This window comes from Drosophila innubila, assembly GCF_004354385.1.
Source record: "Drosophila innubila isolate TH190305 chromosome 3R unlocalized genomic scaffold, UK_Dinn_1.0 2_E_3R, whole genome shotgun sequence".
NCBI classification, from domain to species: domain Eukaryota; kingdom Metazoa; phylum Arthropoda; class Insecta; order Diptera; family Drosophilidae; genus Drosophila; species Drosophila innubila.
In genome coordinates, this window is record NW_022995380.1 from 26599189 (window position 1) to 26623564 (window position 24376).

The following is a 24376-nucleotide window of genomic DNA, read 5'->3' on the forward strand; positions in this document are numbered from 1 at the left end:
ACATTTTCAATATGATAATAATTCTAATAATAAGAATAATATACATTTAGAATAAATATTTCGGATGTTGGGGAAACTTTTATTCTTCTTATTATGGTTGCTTGTGTTAGTGGCGCGTGCGATTTACGAATTTACGATTCAATTTTAAATTTGTTATTATTATGATGAACTTTATCGTGGTTATTTTGTATCTATATCACTGTTGGTGGTTTGTTAATGTTCATATCGCATATACATACATATCGATTATTGTTCGATTTAGTGTTAATTAAGTCAAAACTTTTATTCTCTTATACATATATATTTAATTTTACAAAATTTTCAAAACTTCTTTTACTTGTTTTTATTTTTAATTTGTTACATGTTCTATTTGCTTATGGCGCATGGACTTCGCATACATACACATATTGTTCATTATCAATTATGTAGTTTAGTTTCATTTTAAAGTTATTATCATATTTTAATTAGTTCATTAGTAAATCGCTTACTGCATTTTATATGTTAAAAGGAAAATCACACGAGGTTATTTTTATAATTTTTTATGTACATTAAGTTATCTGATCATTTGGTTTTCTTAAAATTTGTTGTCATTTTGAAACTTGAAAACTACATTTGAACAGCTCAGCTTAACGGATTTACGCTCTATCTATGGAACTGTTGCAATCCTTATTTAGTTGTTGTTCATTGTTCTTGTGTTTGTCGTGTATATAGTATATAAGTACTTGTATTTGGTCAAAGTACAAGGCGTGCGCTTTTGGAACCAACTTAAGAAAGTCCCACTCGATGGTCCTTAGGTTATTTGTATTGAATATCGAAACTCCGCTCCAATTGATATTAGAATGGGAACAAACATAAGTAAAAAGTAAACTAATAAACAAAAAGAAATGAAACAATTTGTAAGAAATATCACGTAATGCATTTTTATTTAACTTTCTGATTTACTTTTACTCGCCGGCATTTAAACATATAGATATATGTTATACGATTTATTTTTTATTATTCATAGTTTTTTACTGCTATATAAACGGCATATCGGCGCATTTCGTAGAGTTTTACATAATTGTATGTGTTTTATATGCATTTCATAAGATAAACTTTTGTATTTTTGCACATTTCTTTATTTTTTTTTTGTTTTGTTTTTAATTTTTTGTTTCATAATTCATATTCTTGACTTTTACAATTAGAAGTATATTGTTTGTTTTTATTTTGTTATTTTTATTCTTTACGGTTTGGTATTACTTATAAACAAATTTCATATTATAGCTACAATTTATTAGCTAGCGTTAATTTTAATGCGCGCTCGCAGCTCACGCCCCTTAACAACTTTACAAACTAATTGAAAACATATATAATGTTCAATGCAAAGTACATTTGTTATGTAGCGTGTTGTATATGTTATATGCTATTCAGTAAGTTATTAGTTACATATAATAATTTTCTGTTTTTTTTTTATTTTATTGTGAAGAAACAAAGAATGCAAATCATAATGAACACATACATAGATTATCATCGAAATCGCTAATCGCGAATTTAATATAAATGAAGCAAAGTTACAAATTATAAATAATTCCTTTAACTGTTCGACATACGATTAAAGCTAAGGGGGTGGAGGAGGAGAAACGATTGGGGACATTTTCTACGCTGTATTAAAAATGTACTTTCGCCTCCCATTTAAAAATGAATTCTACACTTAATCATAAATGTGGGTTGATTGTGGATTTTATTTGAGGCTGTGTGTGTTTTTGTGTGTTTATATGCTGTGAGTTTTTCCATTTAAATTGTTGGTGGCAAAAAAAAAAAAACTCTTCAATGTCCGTTTCATTACTCGGTAATTTGTATTAATGCTAAGTTTCTACACTAAAAGTTAGAGACACTGGCACACAATGTGTCCTTTGTTTACTTTACACTGAAGCTTACAACGTACATTCAGATTATTTTAATGTAATATTTAAATATTTTATATACCCTTCATTTAATATAAATTTGCCCTTTGTTCAGTTGAGTTGATGTTGTTAAGTTTTTCTTTTTCATCCTATATTTGTTGTTGTTTCTACTTTGCTTGTGATACAAAGTTAGGTTTAACGAAATGCTTGTAACCCCAAAATGTGTAATTTATCGAGTTGATAATGTTCTTGTTGAGCAGTGTAAATGCAAAACACACACATAGCAAGCAAGAGAGCGACTGAGAGTGTGACTCATCATTCTTTTTGTTGTGTTTATGTTTATAATCTTGTATTTTTATTGATGTTGTCGCATTTTCTTGCATCCCAAAAATTGTACAGCTTTCTCTGCGATGCAAGACATGAACCTTTCGTCTGTCATTGTCATTGTCATCTGTCGTTTGTCATCATCCTCTCTGCTTAAAATTAACGCATTACGATATCTTGCAGTTCGACCTGTGGCTTCACTTAGTTGTAGTGCATAATATTTCTTTTTTGCCGCCGACTTGCAATTGTTTATCAACTAAAATTATAAGTTAAATTAAGCATAAGTTAATCATAGGTTTTTTCTTTTTTTTGTTTGCAACATCCATCAGAAGCATCAAAGAGAACGCAAATAATAATAATAAAAAAAAACAAAAAATATACAAAAGAAAAGCGCAGCTATTGGCTTCATATTGCGTGTGTGTGTCTGTGTGTGTGTGTGGTGTGTATGGTCGATCTGTGTATGCTACTTGCAACATGTTGCCAGCGACCAGGTCGCTGACGATACTTTACATATAACATGTTATGTAATTACATATATTTATATAGATATAGATATCTATATATGTATCTAGATATGAACTATACAGCGTAATATACTAAATGTGGTTGTGGGTGTGTGAGTGGGAGTGTGTGTGTGTGTGTGTGTATATATATAGAGTGGCTGGGTTAGCTGCTGCTGGTGTATGTATTTATGCATCACACACACACACAGCATCTAAACAATAAAATATTATTTAGCATTTCGTACATCCCCAACAACTCCGCCAGCCTGTAATCCACCGCCCTGACGCATCCGTATCGAGGGACGCCGCTCGGGCGTATCGTACGGCTGTCGCGACGAATTGGTGGCCGCCATTGAGTCATCCATGTTGAGTCCGCCGTTGCCAATCAGCTGTCCACCGGCGCCGCCGCCGCCGTTGCCGCCACCCAGCATTGCGAGCGTTTGTCCGGCTGCCGAGCTGTTGCCCAGCATTTGTTGTGTGCTGCCACCGGCGGTGGCCATTGTCGTGTTAACCTTGTGCTGTTGATGTTGCTGCTGGTGCGACGTGGCGGCGGCAACGGCTGCAACGGCAGCCGCATCCTGACCCTGTCCCTGGCCATCGGTGCCGTCCTGGGCCTGTTGAATCACCTGAGGGTTGCGTGGACCGCCAAACTTGAGCAAATTCCAGTCGAAGACATAGTCATAGGTGAAGCCCAGGCGATGGAATAGATTGCGGAAGAGCTTACGCAAGTGGCAGTAGTCGGGGCGCTGGTCAAAGTGCATCTGTCGGCAGAAGTTCAGATAGTTGACAAACTCGCTGGGGAATCCCTTGCAGAGCACCACAATCGATGTGGACAGCTTCTTCTCGGATATGCGCTCGTATTTCTGTCGCTTGTTGGCCGCCTTCAGTCCCTGCCAGGGCAGCGCACCCAGATTGAAGTACATGAGCACATATCCCAGGGATTCCAGATCGTCGCGTCGCGACTGCTCGATGCCCAGATGTGTATTAATCGAGGCGTAGCGTGCGGTGCCCGTTAGATTCTTGTTTTCCCGATACGGTATGTGCTTGAGAGAGCGGCCATCTCGGAACTTCTTGGCCAGGCCAAAGTCAATGATGTAGACGAGATTACCCTTCTTGCCGAGACCCATGAGGAAGTTGTCCGGCTTAATGTCGCGATGGATGAAGTCGCGCGAGTGTATATAGTCAATGCGCGATATCATCTGATCGGCCAGCAATAGCACAGTTTTCAGCGAAAAGCGACGCGAGCAAAAGTTAAACAGATCCTCCAGCGACGGACCGAGCAGCTCCATGACCATCACATTGTAGTCACCCTCGCTGCCGCACCAGATGATGTTGGGTATGCCGATCCCGCCCTGCATTGTCTTGTAGAACTTGGACTCGATGTGCAGCTGTGGATGTTTGGTGCGTATGCACTCCAGTTTGATTGCCACTTCCTCCCCGGTGTTGATCGTTGTGCCCAAATAGATGTCGCCGAATGAACCCGATCCAATCTTGCGGCCAAGTCGATATTTGTTCCCAACACGCAGCTCCATTTTGTTGTTGTCTGTTTGTTTGTTTATTTCTAGGATGATACTTTCGCTCTCTCTTTCTCTCTCTCTCTCTCTATGAGTGTGCGTGTGTGTGTCTCTGTCCCTGTAGTAAAGAAACCATATTAATTAAATATATTCGACATAGAAATAAACACTCATTAATATGTGTATAAACAAATGAGCAAATGTAAAAACCTTGCGCTGTCCTTTTATCTGTACTCGATTTGCCTTTATCTCTTATATCTCTTTATGCTGATTCCAATTCAGATTCCAATTCGAGTTCGAATTCGATTTTAAGGCCAGTCGCGGGAGCTGCGGCTGCTGAAATGAAATAAAGAAAAGAAAGAAAGAAAGAAACTTTCAATTAGTTATTCTTCTGGTTCATTTAATTTTTGCCTGTTTGCTTCTTCGGCATTCTGCTTTACCGTTAGTTAGCAATCTGCAAATGTCACTCATAACAAATATTGAAAAATATATTTATTTTTGCATTGTTGTATGCTTATCGATAAGCCAGTTGACAGTTATCGATTTCACTGCAGAACAGCTGTAAATTTGTGAACAACAATGAAAGAAAGATGCTGATAAGAGGCCTTGTGACAATTAGATAAGAATCGCTCATTTATGTAACTGTAACAACAACAAAGTCTATTATAAGTGCAGTTTGCAACAATTTTGAAGATTCAAGCACTTTTAGCTTGGCTTTCTGCGTAAATACATGCTATCTAAAAATAACACAAACATGACGACATGACGACATTAGCATTAAGCGATGAATCAGCTCAAAAAGTTGCAAGGCGGCAAAACACAAAACCCTAACAGCTACAATAAGCGTCGATAGAGATATCTTTATATATATATATATATATATGTATATATATGTGTGTGTGTGTGTGTGTGAGTCAGTGTATGTGTGTGTAGGTAAACAATTAGAGATGTTAACAGGCAAAGGAAAAATAGGCAGCAAACAAACAACAAAAAGTGTCATTTAAATGACACTTTCAGTGGTGAAAAGCACAACACAAAATGGAGTCTCTCTCTCTCTCTTCCTCTCTCTCCAAAACAGACGAATCTTGAAGCGGTTAAGCAAAAAACGCACAGCAACAACGCGATAGAAATTTTCACTTGTTTGCCTTCCGAATCGAGATAAATGACAAAATATTGTTTTGTTGTTCTTGTTGTTGTTGGTTTTGCTTTCTTCAAATACTAGATAATTATGTATTATTGTACCTATTATTATGATGGCGACTGTTGTTGTTGTTGTCGCTGCTGCTATGCATTATTCTTTCTATGTTTTGTCATGTCTTGTCTGCTTCTTCTCTCTATTTTGCTGCGCTTTCTTTTGATACCGTGTTCGTGTGCGTGAGTGGGTAACTCACACACGCACCTTTAACAACGCAATACATACATACATATTTTCATGCATAAGAGTCTGCGAATGTGTGTGTGTGCTTTTGACCTATGAAGCTGGGCCAATTCTAACCTCAAACTGGTTGGGCTTTTTAAATACATACATACATATGTATGCAAGTGTGCACGAATGTGTGTAAGCAGTTACTTTGTAATTGTTCTGCGCTTTCTTCACTTATGCTGATTTATTTAACACTCTGCTCATGTCGCCATACTCAAAAAAAGAAAAGAGTAACGTTTACCGTTTGTTTTTGCTGTCAATTTTAATGCACGTTCTAGTTTTGTTGCTCTCGTCGTTTGGCAGGTGCGCAAGCGAGACATTCGTATGTATGTATGTGTGGGCGTTTGTTGTTGTGTGAGAGCAACAGCTGATCGTGGTGGGAGTTCAGTCATCGGCTTCTTATTGTCGTCGTTGTTGTTGTTGTTCCTGTTCGAGCTCCTTGTTCCGGAACAAGTCATATGCACATGTACAAGCATGTGTAAGTATGTATATTTATAGATATGGATATGTATGTATGTATGTACGTGCAAAGTTTTCTGTTGCGTTTTCGCAATTGCTAAACAGAGTCACGTTGCGTTGGCGGGCGCTAAAAAGACTTCCGTAAAACAGAAACAGAAACAACGAACAAAGAAAAGAAACCACAAAACACGAAGAAATAAAACACAAGAAAAACTAAAAACAGTTGCTCAAACATCAGCCCAATAAGTATATTGCTATGTGCGTACAGTGAGTCAAGAAAGTATTTTGACTAAAAACAATTTCTCTTGCAAAATAAAATATATATATATATACATATATATTTTTTATGTATAGAACAAAAGTCAAACGAGATGAATAATGCACTTTTATGTTGTCAAAACCCTTTCTTGACCAAGTGTATATGCGTGGATAATAAAACAATCTATGCAATTAATTTAGAAGTCAACTACATCGACGTCGCTGCTGCAGTCATTGGCCTCGCTGTCGAGGACGAGGCGACCTAACGTTAAATTTCATTCGTTATGTTTTTGTTACATTTTGTACTTTTTGTATAATGGCTGTCTGGATGTAGTCTGATTGTTAGAGAGGGAGGAGGAGCGAGAGGGAGGGAGAGGGAAGACTGTTTTTCCTACCTTGGCGGGTTCGGGAGTCACTGTTTGACCAGGCTGCTCCGCTGCTGCTGCCGTCGCTGCTGGCGTCGCTGCTGATTGCACTGCTTGCTTTTGCTTAATTTTCCAACTGAAACATACATAATGCCCATCGTTTAATTGGATTGCAATTTCACAAGAACAACAATGATAAGAGCAAACAAGGGAAACAATTGTTGTATAAAATTTCGTTCTTTTGTTTCTATTATTGTTGTTATTAAAACACACGCTCACTCACGTTCACCTGATCAGACACATTATTAGTTAACACCTTGAGCCATTTGGTAATTGTTGTATTGTTTTAAGATTTTTATTTTTCTCGTTTGTTTGCCAGACGCGTTTTCTGACCACGCACGAAAACAGTTATTTGGCACTATCCAACATTTGTATTTACGACAACGAGAACCGCCAAAAAAACACACACAAATATGGGTTTTAAATTGTTAAGATTTTGTTGAGATAAACTTAAACAGAGACAACAGAGACGACAACGACGACGTCGTCGACAGCGACATATAAAAAATACAAGCGAGTCGTTTGCCCTGGCACTCATACACACACACACATTTGCATGCAGTCATTAATATAGTCGTCTTGCTTGCACGGCCGTTGGTTTTACAGCAAACACGTTGCTAGCCTGACTGTTTCAGCGTTTTCACACCAATACCATTAACCAGAGAAACAATACGAATACGACGACGAAGCACACATAAAGCGAGACGAAAAAAGTAGCCACCACTGCTGGCACTGTCCACAGCAGTCTCTTTGCCTTTTTGTTACGCACAATTTTCACAATTTAGCACGCGCACATTGCAAATTTATACATATACATCATTAACTTACTTTTTATGCTTTCATTTGAAGTATTGCGTAGCAATTTTACATTAATTTTAAATTTCTTTGATAAAATTTGCTAGAATAAATCTTTGTTGCCACTGTTGCCAACTTAGCTATTTTATAGCTGAAAGGTGTAAAAGGCTGCCACCCGACCCAAAGGTTGCCACCCTGCAAAATTTTCCTATCTGGTTTGATTTTTTGTACTTAGCAAATTAAGTACATTTACGAAAATGCGTATTCCTCATTTTTGTACATATTTTAAAAAACTTTTGTGCTAGAATTTTTTAAAATTTTGAATAATTTTTTTTAGAATTTTCTTGATTTTTTGATCTATTTTTTTTTTTTAAATTAAATATTCTAGCTTCTCTTCCCGAGGACTGACGAGCTTCAAATCTTGATTAAAATGTTAACCTGAATTTTGTCTAATTTCCAATTTTAAATTTCCATTAAATTATTAATTTATTTCAATTTTTATTTGCATTTATAAATTTAATATTTTCATCTAATTTTTTCCGATTGTGGTGGTCGGTCGACGTATATCGAGATGTTCATAGCATTCAGCTTTCAAAGACAGCATTAGCTGAGACGTGAACCATAAGTTTCAATGACAGTCTTACACAAGACGTGAAAATCGTGAAAAACGCAAAAACTCAATAAAAAAATTAATAAATTTGATGAAAATTAAAATTTAAGTTGGCCCAAAAGTTTTTAGCGCAACACAGGATTTTTTATAATTTTTTCATTGTCTAGCCGTTTGTGAATTTAAACGAGTTTTTGACGAAATCCAATAATCACGAAATAACCTAAGAAGACATTTCACTTGATAAAATGCAATTAAATTACTTTAAATAGGAGAAATATTTGTTTTGAAGCTAAACATTTTAGCGGTGGACATTTGATATTAATTTTCAAATGCGAGCTTTAAAACTAATTAATCAACTCACGCCCCTCTCACACCGATTGGTTGAGAGAAAACAAAGAAAAAACAACGGCGATAGCAAACATACAGCGGTTGCGATCTACACTAAACATGCACACACACACACACTCACACACACCCAAACACACACACATACACACTGAAGCAATTAACGATCGGCGAATAGCAGCCCGAGCCGATGGTCAAACGAACGACAACACGAACGTGAATCAGGTGAGAAACAATAAAACAAAATGCCGGAGCAGCGAGTGCTTTGTTATTGTTTTTATGCTCTTGCTTTGCCTGCTTGTGCGAGCGTGAGTGTGAGTGTGAGACGCGTAATCAGCGCGTGCATGCAAATGAGTTGCGTGCGAGCGAGATGGATATAAAAGTATTTCCTGACTTTTGTTTGCTAAATATTTCCGCAACACATGTCGCACGGCTGGCGCTGACTTCAGGCTACGCTTTGAGTTGTAGCCCAGCGGTGGGGGGGCGGACGGGGCGTGGCGTTTTTCTAACATCGGCAAAGCATCGTCATCGTCGGCGTCGGCGTCAGCGTCAGCGTCTGCGTCGACTTCGACGAAGAACGCACCATTTGGTTTCGTTTAAGAACGAGCTGAGCAGCAAGAGGCGTCCCCTGCCCCTTCCCCTTGCTTGGCGGCGGCTTAGATCAAATAATTTGATTTCATGGCAAGTCGCAAATTGTCAAGCGGTCGTCGCATCCGTTGCCTGTTGCATTTTTCCGCGACCTTTCGGCGCTGCTCCAGTTTGATTACGACACAAGAATCAAACAAACAAAAAGAAAAAAACGATGACAAAAATCGAAATCAGCGAAAAAACAATTTTCATTCGACTTTTTCTATAAAACGCAACAACAAATATTTTTAATTAATTAAATACTTATTTTTTTATTTGCATTTTTTGCATTGCCCGTTTTGTTTATCAACAAGTTGCCACTTTGATGTCTGCCGACAAGGAAAATTGTTCAGGGGAGTGGAGGGAGGAACGGGGGAAATTACGGAGGAGAGGGGTAGAAGAAGAGGCGCGGGCAACTTGTTAGAAGCTGCTATTAAATTGCTAGACTCGATTCGAATTTCTGAAGTGAGAGCATTGCGAGAATTAGTTCGAGTGTGTGTGTGTGTGTGAGAGACAGAGACAGCAATAGAGTGTAGGGGGGGTATTGAGAATAATTTCCATTTTGATGTCTTTTATGACACTTCAGTTTTGTTTTTATTTTGTTTTGTTCGTTTTTCTGTTTTTATCGCATAAAACGCTCATCTGGCAAACGTCTTCGATCTTAGTACCTATATGGTAGGTATTTATGATTCCGTTTATGCATTTTTCGTGTTTTATTGTTTGAATTTTTGATCATTTCAACGATTTTTTCTAACATAGTATGTGAGCCGGCGGCGTTTGAGTTAAAAGTTAATTGAGTTGTAAAAATTATAAAGTTGTAAAAATCAACAAGCGGTGGACGACAATGAAATAGAAGAAGAAGAAGAATAAGCAGCACAAATGCCGGGTAAAAGTCACATTTTGTGTTTTCCAATTACAGCCAGTTGAAACCAGCTAAAAGAAAGAAACAAAAGCCAAACATAAATACGCATCGATTTTTTTTATGACCATGAAATGAATAGCCTCTAGTTTCGGTGAAGTTTTTCTTTAGATTTAATATTTCAATTTTTACGATCCCACGTTCTACGTTCCAATTCCAATTTATTATAAAATAAAAACGATCTTGAAGCTTTAACTTTATTATAATAATTGTTCAATTTGTACAATTTTTTTACATTAAATTTAGAAACAAATCCTGCCGCATTATTTCGAATATTTTCAACACTTTGAAAATTATATTGAAAGCACAGATACTTTTAGTTTTAATGCAAACTATCAATTGTTCGTTCTTCTCGATCATTTTCATTCAATTTTTTATTCTTATTATTCATTATTCATTATTTTGACTCTTTATTTATTCCTGCTCCTTTATCGTTGCCGTTGTTACTCCCATTAGAATCATGAGGGTCTTATCGATCCTCATCTAAATACAGCTGCAACAAGTGGCCACTGATCGCTGTTGCAAGTTCCTTTCGTTTCTCCCGATTCCACCCCCGTTTGTCGAGGTGTAATAAATCCACATGTGGCTGTAAAGTGTTACTGATTTTAGTTTTCTATTTTGTTTTCATTTTTTTTCAGTCTCTCTTAGTCTTTCTCTCTCTCTCTCGCTCGCTGTCTTTTTCTGTGTTGCACGGTCGCCGCGACTGTCACTCGATCGGTGCCCCCGTTATCCCCGTTACTGGGGGCACCCAATTTCACATGAACATGTTAATGTTTACACGCGTACCGCGATTTTTATGTGCGCCCCCGCCGCGGATCGTCAGCCCCAGTTGCAGATAGACGAACAGCCAACCAACGACGTCTTGAGCTTATCTTGCCGATCGTTTAGGCGACCCAACTACACTGATAAAAATAAAATGTACTAACATCAAGATTTTGGTCCCAAAAGAAAACACATCTTTGAGAACATTTCAAATAAGACCAAGTTCTTATTTTAAGAATAAATGTTCTTAAAATTAAAATCAACAAAATAAAAAATAATTTTTAAACTTATAATTTTGGAATTTTTTGAATTTTGAATTATATACATTTTATTCCGTCTCGGTAATTTTATAAATGTTATTTTAATTTCTTACGATTAGTAATATGGTTTAAAAATATTCTTATTTTAAGAACAAAATATTTAAGATGAATGTTCTTAATTTTAGATGTTGGCCTTGTTTTTTTTCAGTGTATCCGCCGAACTAAGAAACCGACCGTCCACAATCCAAAGCCGAGCAACTGTCGCAGTTCGAGATCAGTCGCAGTTTGTCTGTCAGCCTCGTCGCGTCGCCTCGACAGCTGTGTGGGTGTTTCAATTCTTCATTTTTGGTGTATCTGTATCTGTATCTGCAACTGCAACAGTATCTGTATCTAAGTTTCGATTCGCTGACTAACCGATTTACCGTCGGTATTTAGACTAAGCCACATTGTGTATTAAAATGAGCGCTAATTTAAATACGGAGCGAGCCAAACCCGTTGAGACTTTGGTGTTGGCCAACTATGCCCTCAAAGCGGAACAGAAGCGTGCCGCAGGTCAAGGAGGTCGCAAGGAGGATGAGCGGATCACGAGTGCCGTGATGAAGGTCCTGGAGGGCTATGACTGGAATTTGGTGCAAGCATCTGCCAAGTAAGAACAAATGTAGAATAAGTGCAGAGGGCAATAAGCCCACAAAACGAAGATCTAATTAATGAAAGATCAATCCATATTAAGAAGCTATTTTCATTAGAGTATAGAATAAACTTCTCATGGCCCTTTTTTTAAAAACAAGGCTACAAACCGGCTGTGAACCGAACCCCGCAGCACCGGTTCGTTTTGGACTTTTAAGCAACCCGAACTGGATCATGAGCCGAACACTTACAAAACCTGAACCAAACCACTTTCTTAAAAAAAAGGGTCGGTTCGAAAATAAGATAATAATAAATGACATAGTTTTCGGATATATTAATAAAGTCATATATAAATCTCCAAATATATTTACGCTATTGTGAAAATTCAAAAAATTTTTAATAACATAATTGGATTTTTAATGTCAAGAAAAAAAAAAAATTAAAACAGTAAAAATATATTTTTGTATTAAATTGAACCAGGTTCGAATCCGAACCGAAGTTTCAGGGGTACATAAATCTAAATTTAGTTGATTTGCAGCCCTATTTATGAATAAACATTATTTTATTTATTAGGTTTGGTTCTAATATTTAAGAAATGCATATTTTTTAAACTAATTATCAGTGGCAAAAGGAATTAGTTTTATAAACCATAAGCAACTTTAAAATCCGACTCTTCAATCTTTCTATATAAATATTTGTCTGCCAGTTGCAATTCATTGATCTCAGAGACAGAAAGTAAAGCCTTATCATATATTCATATACATAAATACTTTCTTGATTATCAAACCAATATATACTTGATTAAACCATTTAATATCTCCTATTCGATATGACCACAATTTTTATAAATGTGACTATTTTTTAAATTTAATTTGCAATACATATTTAATTTTCTCTAAAAAGAACTATATTGAAGTTTTTCTTTATTTTTTAAATAACCAAATAGACAAGGCTTCAAAATAAATCTAAATTAAAAATTTAACATTTAATCTGTGCAATTTAAATGTGCCAAATAAAAAGCTACATTTGATTATTAGTTTTTTTAGATACTATTTATTTATTCATTTATTTATGAACCACTAAAAGCAGTCGGCTAAGAATAATTTACCAAGTATAAAAATGAAGTTAAAGATTACAAATACAAATAAAATTAAATATAAATTCTATAACAACAATAGATTTTATCTGTAAAAATCGCCTACGAGCCTTAAAAGATAGTTTATTTTATGGAAAACTTTAATAAAAATACAATTTAAAAAGTTATATTAACTGGATTCGTAATATTGTAAGAATTGCTAATCCTTAGAGATTTCTACGGGTCTTCGCACTTTATTTCTGAATGACTAAGAGTGGCGCCTTCCCACCTCCCTCCCTCCCCGCGCTGATTAACACAATTTGATTTTGTTGTTTGTTGTTTTATTTAAATGGATAAACAAACTTGGCAAACCGCAAAAGCGCACAACGAAATGAAAATAAAAATAATAAGAATGAACGAAGCGAGAGAAGAATAGAGGGCGATTGGTAATACAGCGAATGTGTAAATATAACAGAATTTACACATTTGGACAAATATGCGAACCTATAAGATACATTTGTGTGCTTGCATGTATCTAGATACACGCATATTGTCGAGTGTGAAGTATAAAGTGCGAGACAAAGATACAAGAAACAAGATACAACAAATACGAGTGCATAGGACAAGCTACAATAAATGTGCGGAGAAACACGCTCAAAATGAAGACGACGACAAATCAATTCAGGCATAAAAAGCGAATAAATATGTTTTTAGCATAAAGATGTTAACTGCTAACAAGCTGCGTAGACAGTTGGCTTAAAGAGGGAAGGAAAGGGAGGGGAATTGGGAGCGTGAGAGGGAGGGGTGGGGGAGTCTTACAGGTGTAGACGTGTGTGAAAAAGAAAATCGAAATCCAGTTAAAATACCAGCATTACTCAGCAAGAGACCTCGCAGCTCGTTGACACTTGACTTGTGGCAAGTGCAACCGAATCCATAAGTTGACAAGTTGACTGGTTGGCGCCACAGTTGCCTGCGAGTCGTGAGAAAGACAACGGTGCGGCGGCAACTCTGCTGATCCCTGTGATCCTTTAACCAACGGCCAGCATCATCATCAGCTTTTGAATATTTGCCCAGCGATTATCGAAGCTGCAGCTTATCACTGTTTATTTATCTGCTGTGTTAACTATTCCTCCTCCCCCAGTTCTTCCCTCCTTCGGCGGCTTATCAAGGAAGAAGGCGCTCAGCTGTGCACAGACAAACAGACAAACATCCTTGGACCGTGTTGTGTTTATTGTTGCAAAAAGCGCAATCGCTGTCAAGAACACGTGTGTGTTTGCACAAGGATATGAGCACCGTTTCCTTTATCTTCACAACGCCCCTACAAGCCCCTACAACCCCCAACCAACCCCTTCATTTGCTTTGCCCACTCGTCTATGTACATAAACACTAGACCCTGTTTACTCAGCGCTTTATGTGCCAGTTTATTGTTGCTTTAAATCGCTTGAAAATAACCCTACACCCTCCTTACAGAGTGAGAATCAAGGGGAAATCAGGGGGGTGACGTATATCCGGCCAGAATCACATGCATACTCGAGGCAAAATTTTCAAAAATTTATGTAATCTTCTAAAAGTTTCTTAATTAAGTGTTTGTTGAAATAAACTTTAAGCATAGAAATTTTATTAAATTTTTTTATATCCGTTAATTAAAAAATGAGTAAAAGAGTAGATGGGGAGATGGAGATATCTCTGACCCTGTAAAGTATATATATTCTTGATCAATGTACGTCAGTCTGCCTCTCTGTTTGTATGAGCAGAAGGATCTCGGGGACTTTTCGAGATAGAGCAACCAAATTTGGCACACAGACTTCTAAAAGCACCACAAAAATCAAGTTTGTTTAAAATTTCTGCCTCCCCCCTTCCGCCCCCGCGAATCGCGAAGAATCACCATATCCGCAGTTCTTAAGGCTATTTACGTTATACATTAATATTATCTATTATCTCACTTAATTACAGCAAGGTCGGACAAGTAGAACGTCAGTAATAGCTAACCAAAGTTATTAATAATTAAAGCAATACAAGCAACCAAAAGTATGCAGTAGTTTTTATTAGATAGAATCTTCTATGAGGTATTTATATATATATTGAAATAAGTAACGGGTATTCTATAGTCGGGATCTCAGCTATAGCCTTTTCGACTAGATTTTAATTCATAAAGGATTTTGCAACTTGAGACTTTTTCAAACTTGAGACTCAACTAAAAAGAATACATCAAATTACAACATTTTTGCCCGAAGTGTTTTAACTTTCTATAGCCTAATAGACGAACAGTTTCCTTAGATGATTACATGGAATCAGGTGCTTTTAGAAGCTAAAAATGTCTCTTAGATTCGGTGAAAACAATGCGATATTATTTAGTCTCTAGACAATCCCAATTTAAAATCTGCAACTAAAAACTTAAACATTTATTTATTATTTTCTTTAAATTATTCAATGGTAAACTTTTTTGTGGATACTTAAAATGTAAATGCTAAAAAAATATACGCTTCATTGATTTTTATTGCTTTGCGAGCAAAAACCGCAAATTTATGTCAAAAAATATTTATTCAATTTAGTTGAATCAATTAAGCATGACTCAACCATATGAAAACATATAAACAAAAATAATAAAACGAATAATAAATAGTGAAAAACAACAACAAATGCAACAATCACTTGAGGAGCTCGTCGATTGGCGCTTTCGGTTATCACAGAAGCGCAATTTCTTCTTCCCCTATATATGCATAGCTTTATGGTGGTCTTTGAATATACTATACTATATGTAGCATATCACCCCATACACCCCATTTGTACACACTCGTGTGTTGGATTTGAACCCCATTCGGAGGGAATAGCTTCAACTTATTTTATGCGCTGCTCTAAGTATTTACTCGACGATTAGATAAGACATAAGTTGTCGACTGCGAGAAGACATCGGCATTCGACGTTATAAATAATTTATTGCTTATCTGGTTCTGTTTCTGGCTCTGTTGGTTATCAAAGCAACCACCAGGTGGGGTGTCAACTCTGATATCATCGAAGGTGGACTAAAGTTTTCCTTTTTTTTTCTTTCTTTTTTTGGGGTGCGCTTAGTCGACCAGACAATTTACATGCCCAACATCGGATCTCAGTTGCCTAAACCAACACTCGAGCGAGTGTGTGACCCAAAAATGGGAGCGACCAACATGTCCCATCAATACTCAATTCAATCCAACGTACATTGACACAGTTATCATTCAAAAATGCTCCAATTTACCATATTTTCTGTAATATAATCAATCTTTCGTTGAAAAGTTTACACCTATTTCAATTTCAGTGTAGAAAAATGTTTAAGAATACGACACAAACAATAATCAGGAATGCTCTCCGAAAAGAAAAATAAAGGGAAATAGGCATAGCAAGTGAAAGCGATCAAGAAAATTTAAGAGAAGTATTTAATAAATTAATTGAAAGCTAGTAAACTATAAAGCAAAGAATGTTAAATAAAAATCAAATAACAAATCTTGAGTTCCTAGATAGCTAATGAGTCAAAAAAAAATCTTTGGCACCAACTCTAAAACGGCCACAGAATAGCACCTATAAGGGAATTATAAATAATTTTATTTAGAAACTGAAATTAAAGAGCAGTCCTTGAAAATGTTGTTTTATAATATTGTTTAATGTTTAATTAAATTATTCAAATTTCCATCCATTAAGTTAGAATATTAAATGCAGTGTGTGCTTGGGTCCTGCCAATCCCGACAAGTCAAATAAGAGTCATTAGGGTGCATCAATTTGTATGGAACAAAAAAAAAAAAAATTAAAACTGACTACCCAAATTCGTAATCTGCGGTAAATTTTAAGTTTTTTTTTTTTACCAAGAAACCATGGTTTAAAAATCAAAAAATGTATTTGCTAATAATAATATTAATAAATAATAAATAATAATAAAATATCTTTCGTATTTTTAGTCCCATCCTGACAAAATTGGCATCAATGCTCTTGTTAGGATTAAAATTATATAAAATTATATAATAGGATATAGAATCAAAAGACTAATTGACCTTAAAAAATAATTTCGAGATAAAAACACCAAAATTTTCAACTTAAAAAAACGGCGACTAGTAGTTTTGAACTATGATTTCTTGGTAAAAACATTTTACAATTGAACGTAGATTACGCATTTGGGCTACCATTTTTTTTTTTTTTTTCGAAAAAATCGATGCACCCTAATGTTCATGTCTGATGCTCGCAAGTTCGTTCTTCCACTTTGTACTACATACAAACAACAACAACAACAAAAAGAGACACACGTGCGGTTTACAAGACAAATATTGATTTTATTGCAGTTGTTGTTGTTGCCGTGTTGTTGTTGCTGATGTTGTCGGTTGTCGTTTGTTGTTGTTGGTGGTGCTAAGAATGTTGGCGTCGCTGTTGATGCTGTTGCGGTGCCCATAACCACAACAGTCGGCAAAAGTTTCGAGCCCACGTTCGTCGTGTCTGTTTAGATTTTGCATACTTAACGGTTCGCCTCCAACTGGACCCCATCTAAACGACCCCCGAGGCATAGAAGTGCCCCACCCCCCACAAAAAAGTCGTCCGTAAATTTACAAAAATCCTCCCCTTGGCTGCCTTGTCATTTGAGTTGCGATGGTCGCACTCGACCCGTGGATAGCCTGCCAAAGTCTTGGCGGTTTTATGACCAGGTACAGATGCGAGACAATGGTCGAAATCTGGCAATAAACGTAAACGTATGTAGACTTATACACAGAGAGAATAAATGTTCTAAAATCAAAATTTTGGTCTCAAAACTAAGAACATAAAATTCTTAAATAATAACAAGTTCTTATTATGAGAAAAAAACAAATGTTGTATTAAGAAAAAAAAAATCAACAAATAAAAAAATAAATACAAATTTGAAAATTTATTTTTAATTTATTATATTTTATTTATTATTAAAATTTTTTTTTTTTTAATACAAAAATTGAATCTGGCTTGGTAAATTTAAAAAAAGTCATTTATCGTGTTTTTTTAGGACTCGAACCCGCGAACGGCGCAACGGGACCAATATTGCCAATTTCTAAAATATGACATATCAATACTTACCAAACAACTTCAGATTTTTCTTCTTGTAATAAGAACTTGGACCTTTTAGATTTATATTCTTAGTATTAGTAATATGGTCTTAAAATGGTTTTATTTTAACAACAAAATATTTAGGATGAGTGTTTTTGACTTTATACGTTGTTCTTTTTTTTCAGTGTATATATACATATATATTGGGTTAAAGCAGGCGCGCACATTGACAGGATTCTTAAGTAAATCCAGCTGCTACACGTCAGGAAATGAAGTGAAATATCGAGTTGACAAGAAATTTCCTTTTTTTATTTTTACCTCCTCCCGCTATTGCCATTTAATAAAATGTTTTACAAAATTTGCACATAAAATTTTGGGGCGTATCATTTTTTTAAGGCAAAAGGTTTTTGCATTAAGCACATGCCCCGAAAATCCTGTCAATCCGCCATTTGAAAAGGGCAAAGTTCGAGTCATGGGGAAAGATGGGGGAGATTTGGTTAACATCAAATATTGGCCATGTCGCCGTTTCAAATGACATGGCCATGTCCTATGTCCTGTTCAAGTCCAAGTCCAACCCAAAACATGCGAATGCCATTCCTGTTACCAAAGATAAAGTTCCATTTCACATTCTACCTATGTCACACTATGCTACAAAAACGTGTCATCATTTAAAAATATTCTGATGTCTAAAATTTTTTTTTTTCTTAGAGTTTGTTGAACAAACTTATGTAATAAATATCTAAGTATATGCAAATGGTGGCAATGAAAAGTGTTTTGTTGTGTAGTGTTGTCCTTGCAGCAGCAGCAGCTCGAGCAAACATCGATGTCAGAGACATATCTGGCCATATCACATATCATTGGTTGTACTCGGCCAAATGATTGAAGCCACTGCAGCAACAAAAACATTTAACAAGTTTGCTCGGCTTTCGGCCTGAACCCGGGCACTTAAAGTGTCGCTCTTCATTGCGTGGTTGAGTGTGGCACATCGAGAGTGCTTTCCACCCCCGACTCCTACTGCCCCCTTCCCCTTCTCTGGCGTGTTCTGCTCTGCTCTGGACACTGTTGGCCGCATCCTCTTGGGCTCCTCTCCGGCTCGGCACTCGGGCTCTTTGTCGAGTCGGGCTGTAAAAATAAATTGACTTGGAAATTGAAAACAAGTATGAGAGCTTTAGTGGAAAGTGCTCGACAACGCGATAACCGGCGAATAAAAACACTTTGACAATTTTCTAGTCAATTTTGTTTTTCTAGTTTGATAATATATTTTGTTAATCAGTCCACGCTAGTGACGAAAGCATCACGAAGTTTGCAATACACTATTTCCATGTCCCAAAATTGCTGATATCCAATTTTGTGACGAACTACATATATTATAGTCCTCTTTAGCACCCTGCGTGTTGCTTTCGTCACTAGCGCGGACTGCCGTCAGCAGTAAAAGCCAATATTTAAATGATTAAAGGCACCGATTTCTTTCTACGTTTTTTTGTTTAAGAATATTCGCAATTTATTTATTTATAATAGTAAATTTCATATCGTTCGTCACAAATTTGAATGTCAGATAATTTACAGCACGGAATGGCTTTTTTTAAATTAGAAAATACTAAAAAGGTTAAATAAACTTAACCTACATGGGTATATACTATAGACTCTGTATACCAAATTTGATGCTCCTGGCTCTTACAATCTTTGAGATCTGTTGGTTCACATATATATACAAAAATGGCAATATTGACTTGGCTGTTGATGCTGATAAAAAATATAGATTTGTATTTCAAAATATCTGAATGTTACATAAATATCCACAAACTTAATATACTCAATATACAGGGTAAAAATGAAATCAGAAGCGGCGAAAAAGCGAAAAAAGCGGTCCATGAAGTGCGTATGAAGAGCCGTTGGAGTGGGGACCTGAGAGGGGCTTAACTTCGAGTGTATGAAAAGTAAAAGCTGCTGGAATTAAATCTAAGAATATTGGCTTTTGACTCAATGATATGGAAAGGACTGATTCAAGGTCAGCTGCAGCCGATTTTCATCAGATAAACAAGTTTTTCAATTTAAAATCTCACTAAATTCACTTAGTGTTAACATTCCAGTTAAAAAATGGTTATTTATTTCTTTCAAGATATTTTAGACTGCAATGTAATGAAATTTTCAGGAAAGTGGAAAATTTGTATATTGTTTTAAATTTCAAATGAATTTGTCGACTTCCTCAACCTGCCTCAAAAAACGTCAACAAAGTTCGTGGAATATATCATTCAATGTCAATAAGGAGCGCCAACAACAAAGGCCTTGACAGCGGCTGTTAAGTTGTTGTTGTTGCGGTTGTTGTCACAACAAAAGCTGAGCAAATTTAGAGTGCCACATCCCGCATGCAACTCTCACGGTAGCAGATGAGCCACTGAACCACTGCACCACCACATAGGCAACTGTTTTCTTATCGGCTTATCAGTGACTCGCCATGTTTGACCAACTTCTTCTTCTCGTCTTTTTTTTTTCTGTTGAGCTGTTTTCGTTTTCGAGCGAAAAAAAGAGCAGCAGACAAAGCAAATAGACAATGCGGCAAGTTGGAAAGGGGGAAACGAGAGGAGCCACTTGAATGTGGCCAAAAGTGAGAAATATTCCGGCATCCAAATGAAAAGTGTCGTAAAAATCGGTTGCGTGGGAAATTTTGTGGGCAGCGCTGCCTAAGCAAACACGCGACTGCGACTGCGACGTCGACTGCAACCGCAACTTGAGACGGACGAGGTGACTGTTTAGTAATTTGTTTACACGCGCATCTGTAAGATACATTTCATATTTGTGAAATGAACTTGTGAAAATCATTGAGACGTTGCCGCTGCTAATTGGCTGCATTTGTAGTCAACTTTACATGCGCTTACAAATTGAAAATGTGAAAATGGAAATGGAAATTTGTGTTTACTGATTTTTTATGGGGGCAGGGGAGGGGAGGGGAGACCGTAAATATTTGGGATTGCAGCCAAGCAAAGTGATTGCCTTTATTTAATAACAAAAGCGCCAAATGGCCCATTGCTGATAAAAACGATGTGCAACAGCAACAGCAACAACAACAACAACTGCCACAAACACTTTGGCATATGCAAAAAATTGCAAAAAAAAAAAAATATTTAAAAAAAAATAAATGAAAAAAATGCTCATTTTTCATATACTCGTACTCGTACAAGTCGTAGCTAACGGCCACTTGAAGATATCACTTAATGAGATTTGCGCATCTCTCAATGCAACAACAACAACTACAACAATGAAGACAGCAACAAGAACGACAACAACAACAGCAACAAATAATGAAGACGTGCTCGAGTTGCCAAGTGCTTGCAACTGCCATTGGGGGTTGCCTCGCTGCCCCTGCCCCATGTACCCCTCTACCCCTCTACCCCTCTTCCTCCTCCTCCTCCTCCTCTTCCTGCTTCGCCTTCTTGCTGCAAAACGAACATCACTTGATTCTGATTAGCGTGCTGTCAAGCGTGAGAGCTGGCAACAAACACACACACACACACACACACACACACACACGTACACACACACACACAGCCATGCATATATGCACTTGTTGTGCGTCATGTTTGACGTTGAATTGGAAACCTGCCCCACGAAGCGACGATACCAACATTGAGATAAGCAGCTTGCGACGCACCAACTTAATGTCCCATGTCCCATGTCCAATGTCCGATGTCCGTTGACGATCCGCCATTTAGCATTTTACCCTGTGGTCGCGGTTTTAATCGCTTAATAAGCTCAAAACTCGAGCTCGAGTTGTAATTAGGCGCAGGCGGAGATTTTATATACACAACCATACACCCCAAAGGGCAGAAATAAACTACAAAGAGGATTAACCATAAAGACAAATCGAAATAAACAACTGATAAATATTAATTAGTTGTTCGAATTTAAGCTGTATTAAAGGATTTAAGTTTTGCTGCTGCTAAATTGCCAAATGAGTTGCATGAATGAACGTGAATTCTGCACTATTTTATGCTCGATTAACACGAAAATCCTTTAAATTTCCACTAAATGGCTGCTGCTTCTTCTTTAAATATCACATATCCATTACAAGAGATTTTGCCACTCTTGTTACAAAATAATTAGAAAACTTTTAGAAGTTTTTCTTTTTTTTTTTTTTTTTGATTAATATTATGAGCACGTTACATGTTTCTAGTTAGAAAGTACTTAAATTCATTAGATGAGCCTGCTTAGCACAAGAAACTTTTTCAAACTATTGTATTACAATTTTCTGCAAAATTTTTAAAGAGCTTGTTATACGATTTAAAAGAAATTATTTAATTAAAGCAAATTTCTCATCACATTGCATTAGTTTCAGCTTTATTTTATTTAGTAACTTGTTATAACATTTAAGTCTGCATTAAAACAATCACCATCAAATGGCAAATGTGTTTTAAACTCTTAATTTTGTTATTTCCTAACAAAGATTTTATGCTAAGTATTGTTTTCATATTAAATTTGCTTGGAGTGAAGCCAATTGAGACAGACAATAGATGTTCTAAGGTATTCATTGGCAACTGAATGAGAAAAGACAAACACACACACACAAACACACACACACACACACACATATTCACTTATTTTGACACCATTTTACTTTTACTTCAATCGAAATTCATTGCCGTAGCTAGGAAATCTGTTACCAGTTCATGTTTATTTAGGATAAATAATTCAATATACTCGTACAAGAAACGAGTAGATGTATAAAAGTAATCCGAATGGAAGAAACCTTTATCTAACGCCCAATTGCCACGCCCTTGTCTTTGATTGAATTTGTGTCTGAGTGTTTTTTTTTTATTTTTTGTTAACATGCTAAATCACAATAAGGGCAATGCACTTCAGAGTGCGCGACGATTAGATACCCTTTAGACTGCAAAATAAACCAAAAATATTATAATTTGGAGAACTATATTGAGAATTGATAGAATCTCTGTAAAATTGTATATTGTGTATATAATTAAGTAAAATAAATGTATTGATTTTATAAATATATATATGATCCCACAAAAAAAAACCTCTACACGAGGTAAAAGTCTAGTGACGAAAGCAATTTCTAGCCCCAAATTTTCTGATATCCAATTTTGTGACGAACAAAATTGAGTTTTATCTAAAAATTTTAAATAAAAATATAAATTAATATAAAAAAAACGAAAATTTGCATTGTGCACTGTGAGCAAAAATTGTGAGCTCCTTTGTACATACAAATTACATTTTGCGCAGTGCCGATTGGATATGTGTCCTTGTTTGTATGTGTGCCAATGTTTGATTGCCATAAGAGACAGAGAACGTTTTGTAGACTCAAGGGGCATGAAATTATCATGTGCCTAGTCTATTCATTTGAATTTCTGAAGAACAAGACAGGAAAGGTATGAGAAATGAAAGCTGACTGTCATTTTTCTGCTATAGTGTCAGCAATGGAACATGAGATAGTAATATTCTGATTTTCCTAGTAATAAATTATTAAAAGCATATCAAAACTTTATCATTAATTGAACATAACTGCAAATGCACACAGGATACACAATATCAATAAATTGTAATTAGTTATGAGCAGATAACAATCAAAGACATTAAAAAACATTTCTTGGATTTTCTGTTGATATGAATACTGAACAATTTTTTCAGATTCATGTTTAATCGTTTTGGAGTCCAGAAAAAGGATCCACTTGATATCTTCCTGTTTCTTTTGATGTTTTTTTTCTTTTGTTAAATTTTTTTCATAAAAAGTTTCGTCTGCAATCTTGAACTTTTTTAGCCTTCGGTAAAGTTGTCGGTATTTTTCCCCCTGACAAATAAAAGTTTTAATTGCAATTTTCAGTTTGACATAATTCGCGAATTTCACATTGCCGGCGGCTGGTAACAGCAGCAGCAAAGTGCTCCAACGCCTGTTCGTAATTAATGTCAAGTGAAAAGTGGTCAACACAACGGACTAGCAGCAGGATTTCAGTTTATGGAAAAATTCATTTAAATATTTCATTTGTTGTTTGCTTCCAGAGCGCCCTCCGATCGCAAAAAGGAGCACATCAAGCGGCCAATGAATGCATTTATGGTCTGGGCTCAGGCAGCTCGTCGGGTCATGTCAAAGCAATATCCTCACCTGCAGAACTCCGAGCTGAGCAAGTCATTGGGAAAGCTATGGAAGTGAGTATACGATTGTAATTAAGATCACATTTATTTAGGTTCACAAATATGGATACACTCAAAAAAAAAAAAAACAAGTTGTCCGTATTTAATTTGATATATAAAAAAAAATCCGGGATTCATTAATTAATTTAATGCGGTGTCAGAAGTACGGTAATCCCGAATTCTTTTAAACCAAGTAAAAAATACTTAAATCAAGCTTGATTTTTCTCAACATTATTCGAATTTTTGGGGTTCTGTGAAATTTGTTTTTCAGTTAGATCAAACATTATAATTTAAGCTTCTTTATCTTTTTTAATATTGACATTTTAATATCGTTGCCATTTTAATTGCTAAAATCAAGAATTTTTAACTTTAAATTTAAAATGATTTTTTTTTTC

The 24376-nt window shown here is 36.0% G+C and overlaps 2 protein-coding genes across 4 annotated transcripts in view; one reads left to right on the plus strand and one right to left on the minus strand.

Moving 5' to 3' along the window:
- Nucleotides 1–893: 893 nt before the first annotated feature.
- Nucleotides 894–7742, minus strand: LOC117789562 (discs overgrown protein kinase). Of its 3 annotated transcripts, XM_034628592.1 has the most exons (5): nt 7013–7399; nt 6760–6865; nt 4434–4557; nt 2956–4325; nt 894–2463 (listed from the first exon to the last, which is right to left on the minus strand). In XM_034628592.1, the coding sequence occupies exons 4-5, from the start codon at nt 4240–4242 to the stop codon at nt 2239–2241; spliced, it is 1512 nt and encodes a 503-aa protein (XP_034484483.1). In that variant the 5' UTR covers nt 4243–4325; nt 4434–4557; nt 6760–6865; nt 7013–7399; the 3' UTR covers nt 894–2238. The 3 variants fall into 3 exon arrangements, with proteins under 3 accessions (XP_034484483.1, XP_034484484.1, XP_034484485.1); XM_034628593.1 differs by lacking the exons at nt 6760–6865; nt 7013–7399 and adding an exon at nt 7618–7691 and having other exon boundaries at nt 4434–4560; XM_034628594.1 differs by lacking the exon at nt 7013–7399 and adding an exon at nt 7618–7742 and having other exon boundaries at nt 2385–4325; nt 4434–4560.
- A 3626-nt stretch (nt 7743–11368) lies between these two features.
- Nucleotides 11369–24376, plus strand: part of LOC117789561 (transcription factor SOX-4) — a 31429-nt gene continuing 18421 nt past the window's right edge. Inside the window, exons 1-2 of the mRNA XM_034628591.1 lie at nt 11369–11753; nt 23850–23996. Coding sequence (XP_034484482.1) covers nt 11566–11753; nt 23850–23996 — 335 coding nt within the window. The 5' untranslated portion in view covers nt 11369–11565. The remainder of the gene's footprint in view (nt 11754–23849; nt 23997–24376) is intronic.

Coding starts and splice junctions, on each gene's coding strand:
- LOC117789562 (XM_034628593.1), bottom strand. CDS start 4,242: ATGGAGCTGCGTGTTGGGAACAAATATCGACTTGGCCGCAAGATTGGA. Junction 2,464..2,955: donor CTGGCGGAGTTGTTGGGGAT/GTACGAAATGCT, acceptor TTATAATTTTAG/TTGATAAACAATTGCAAGTC.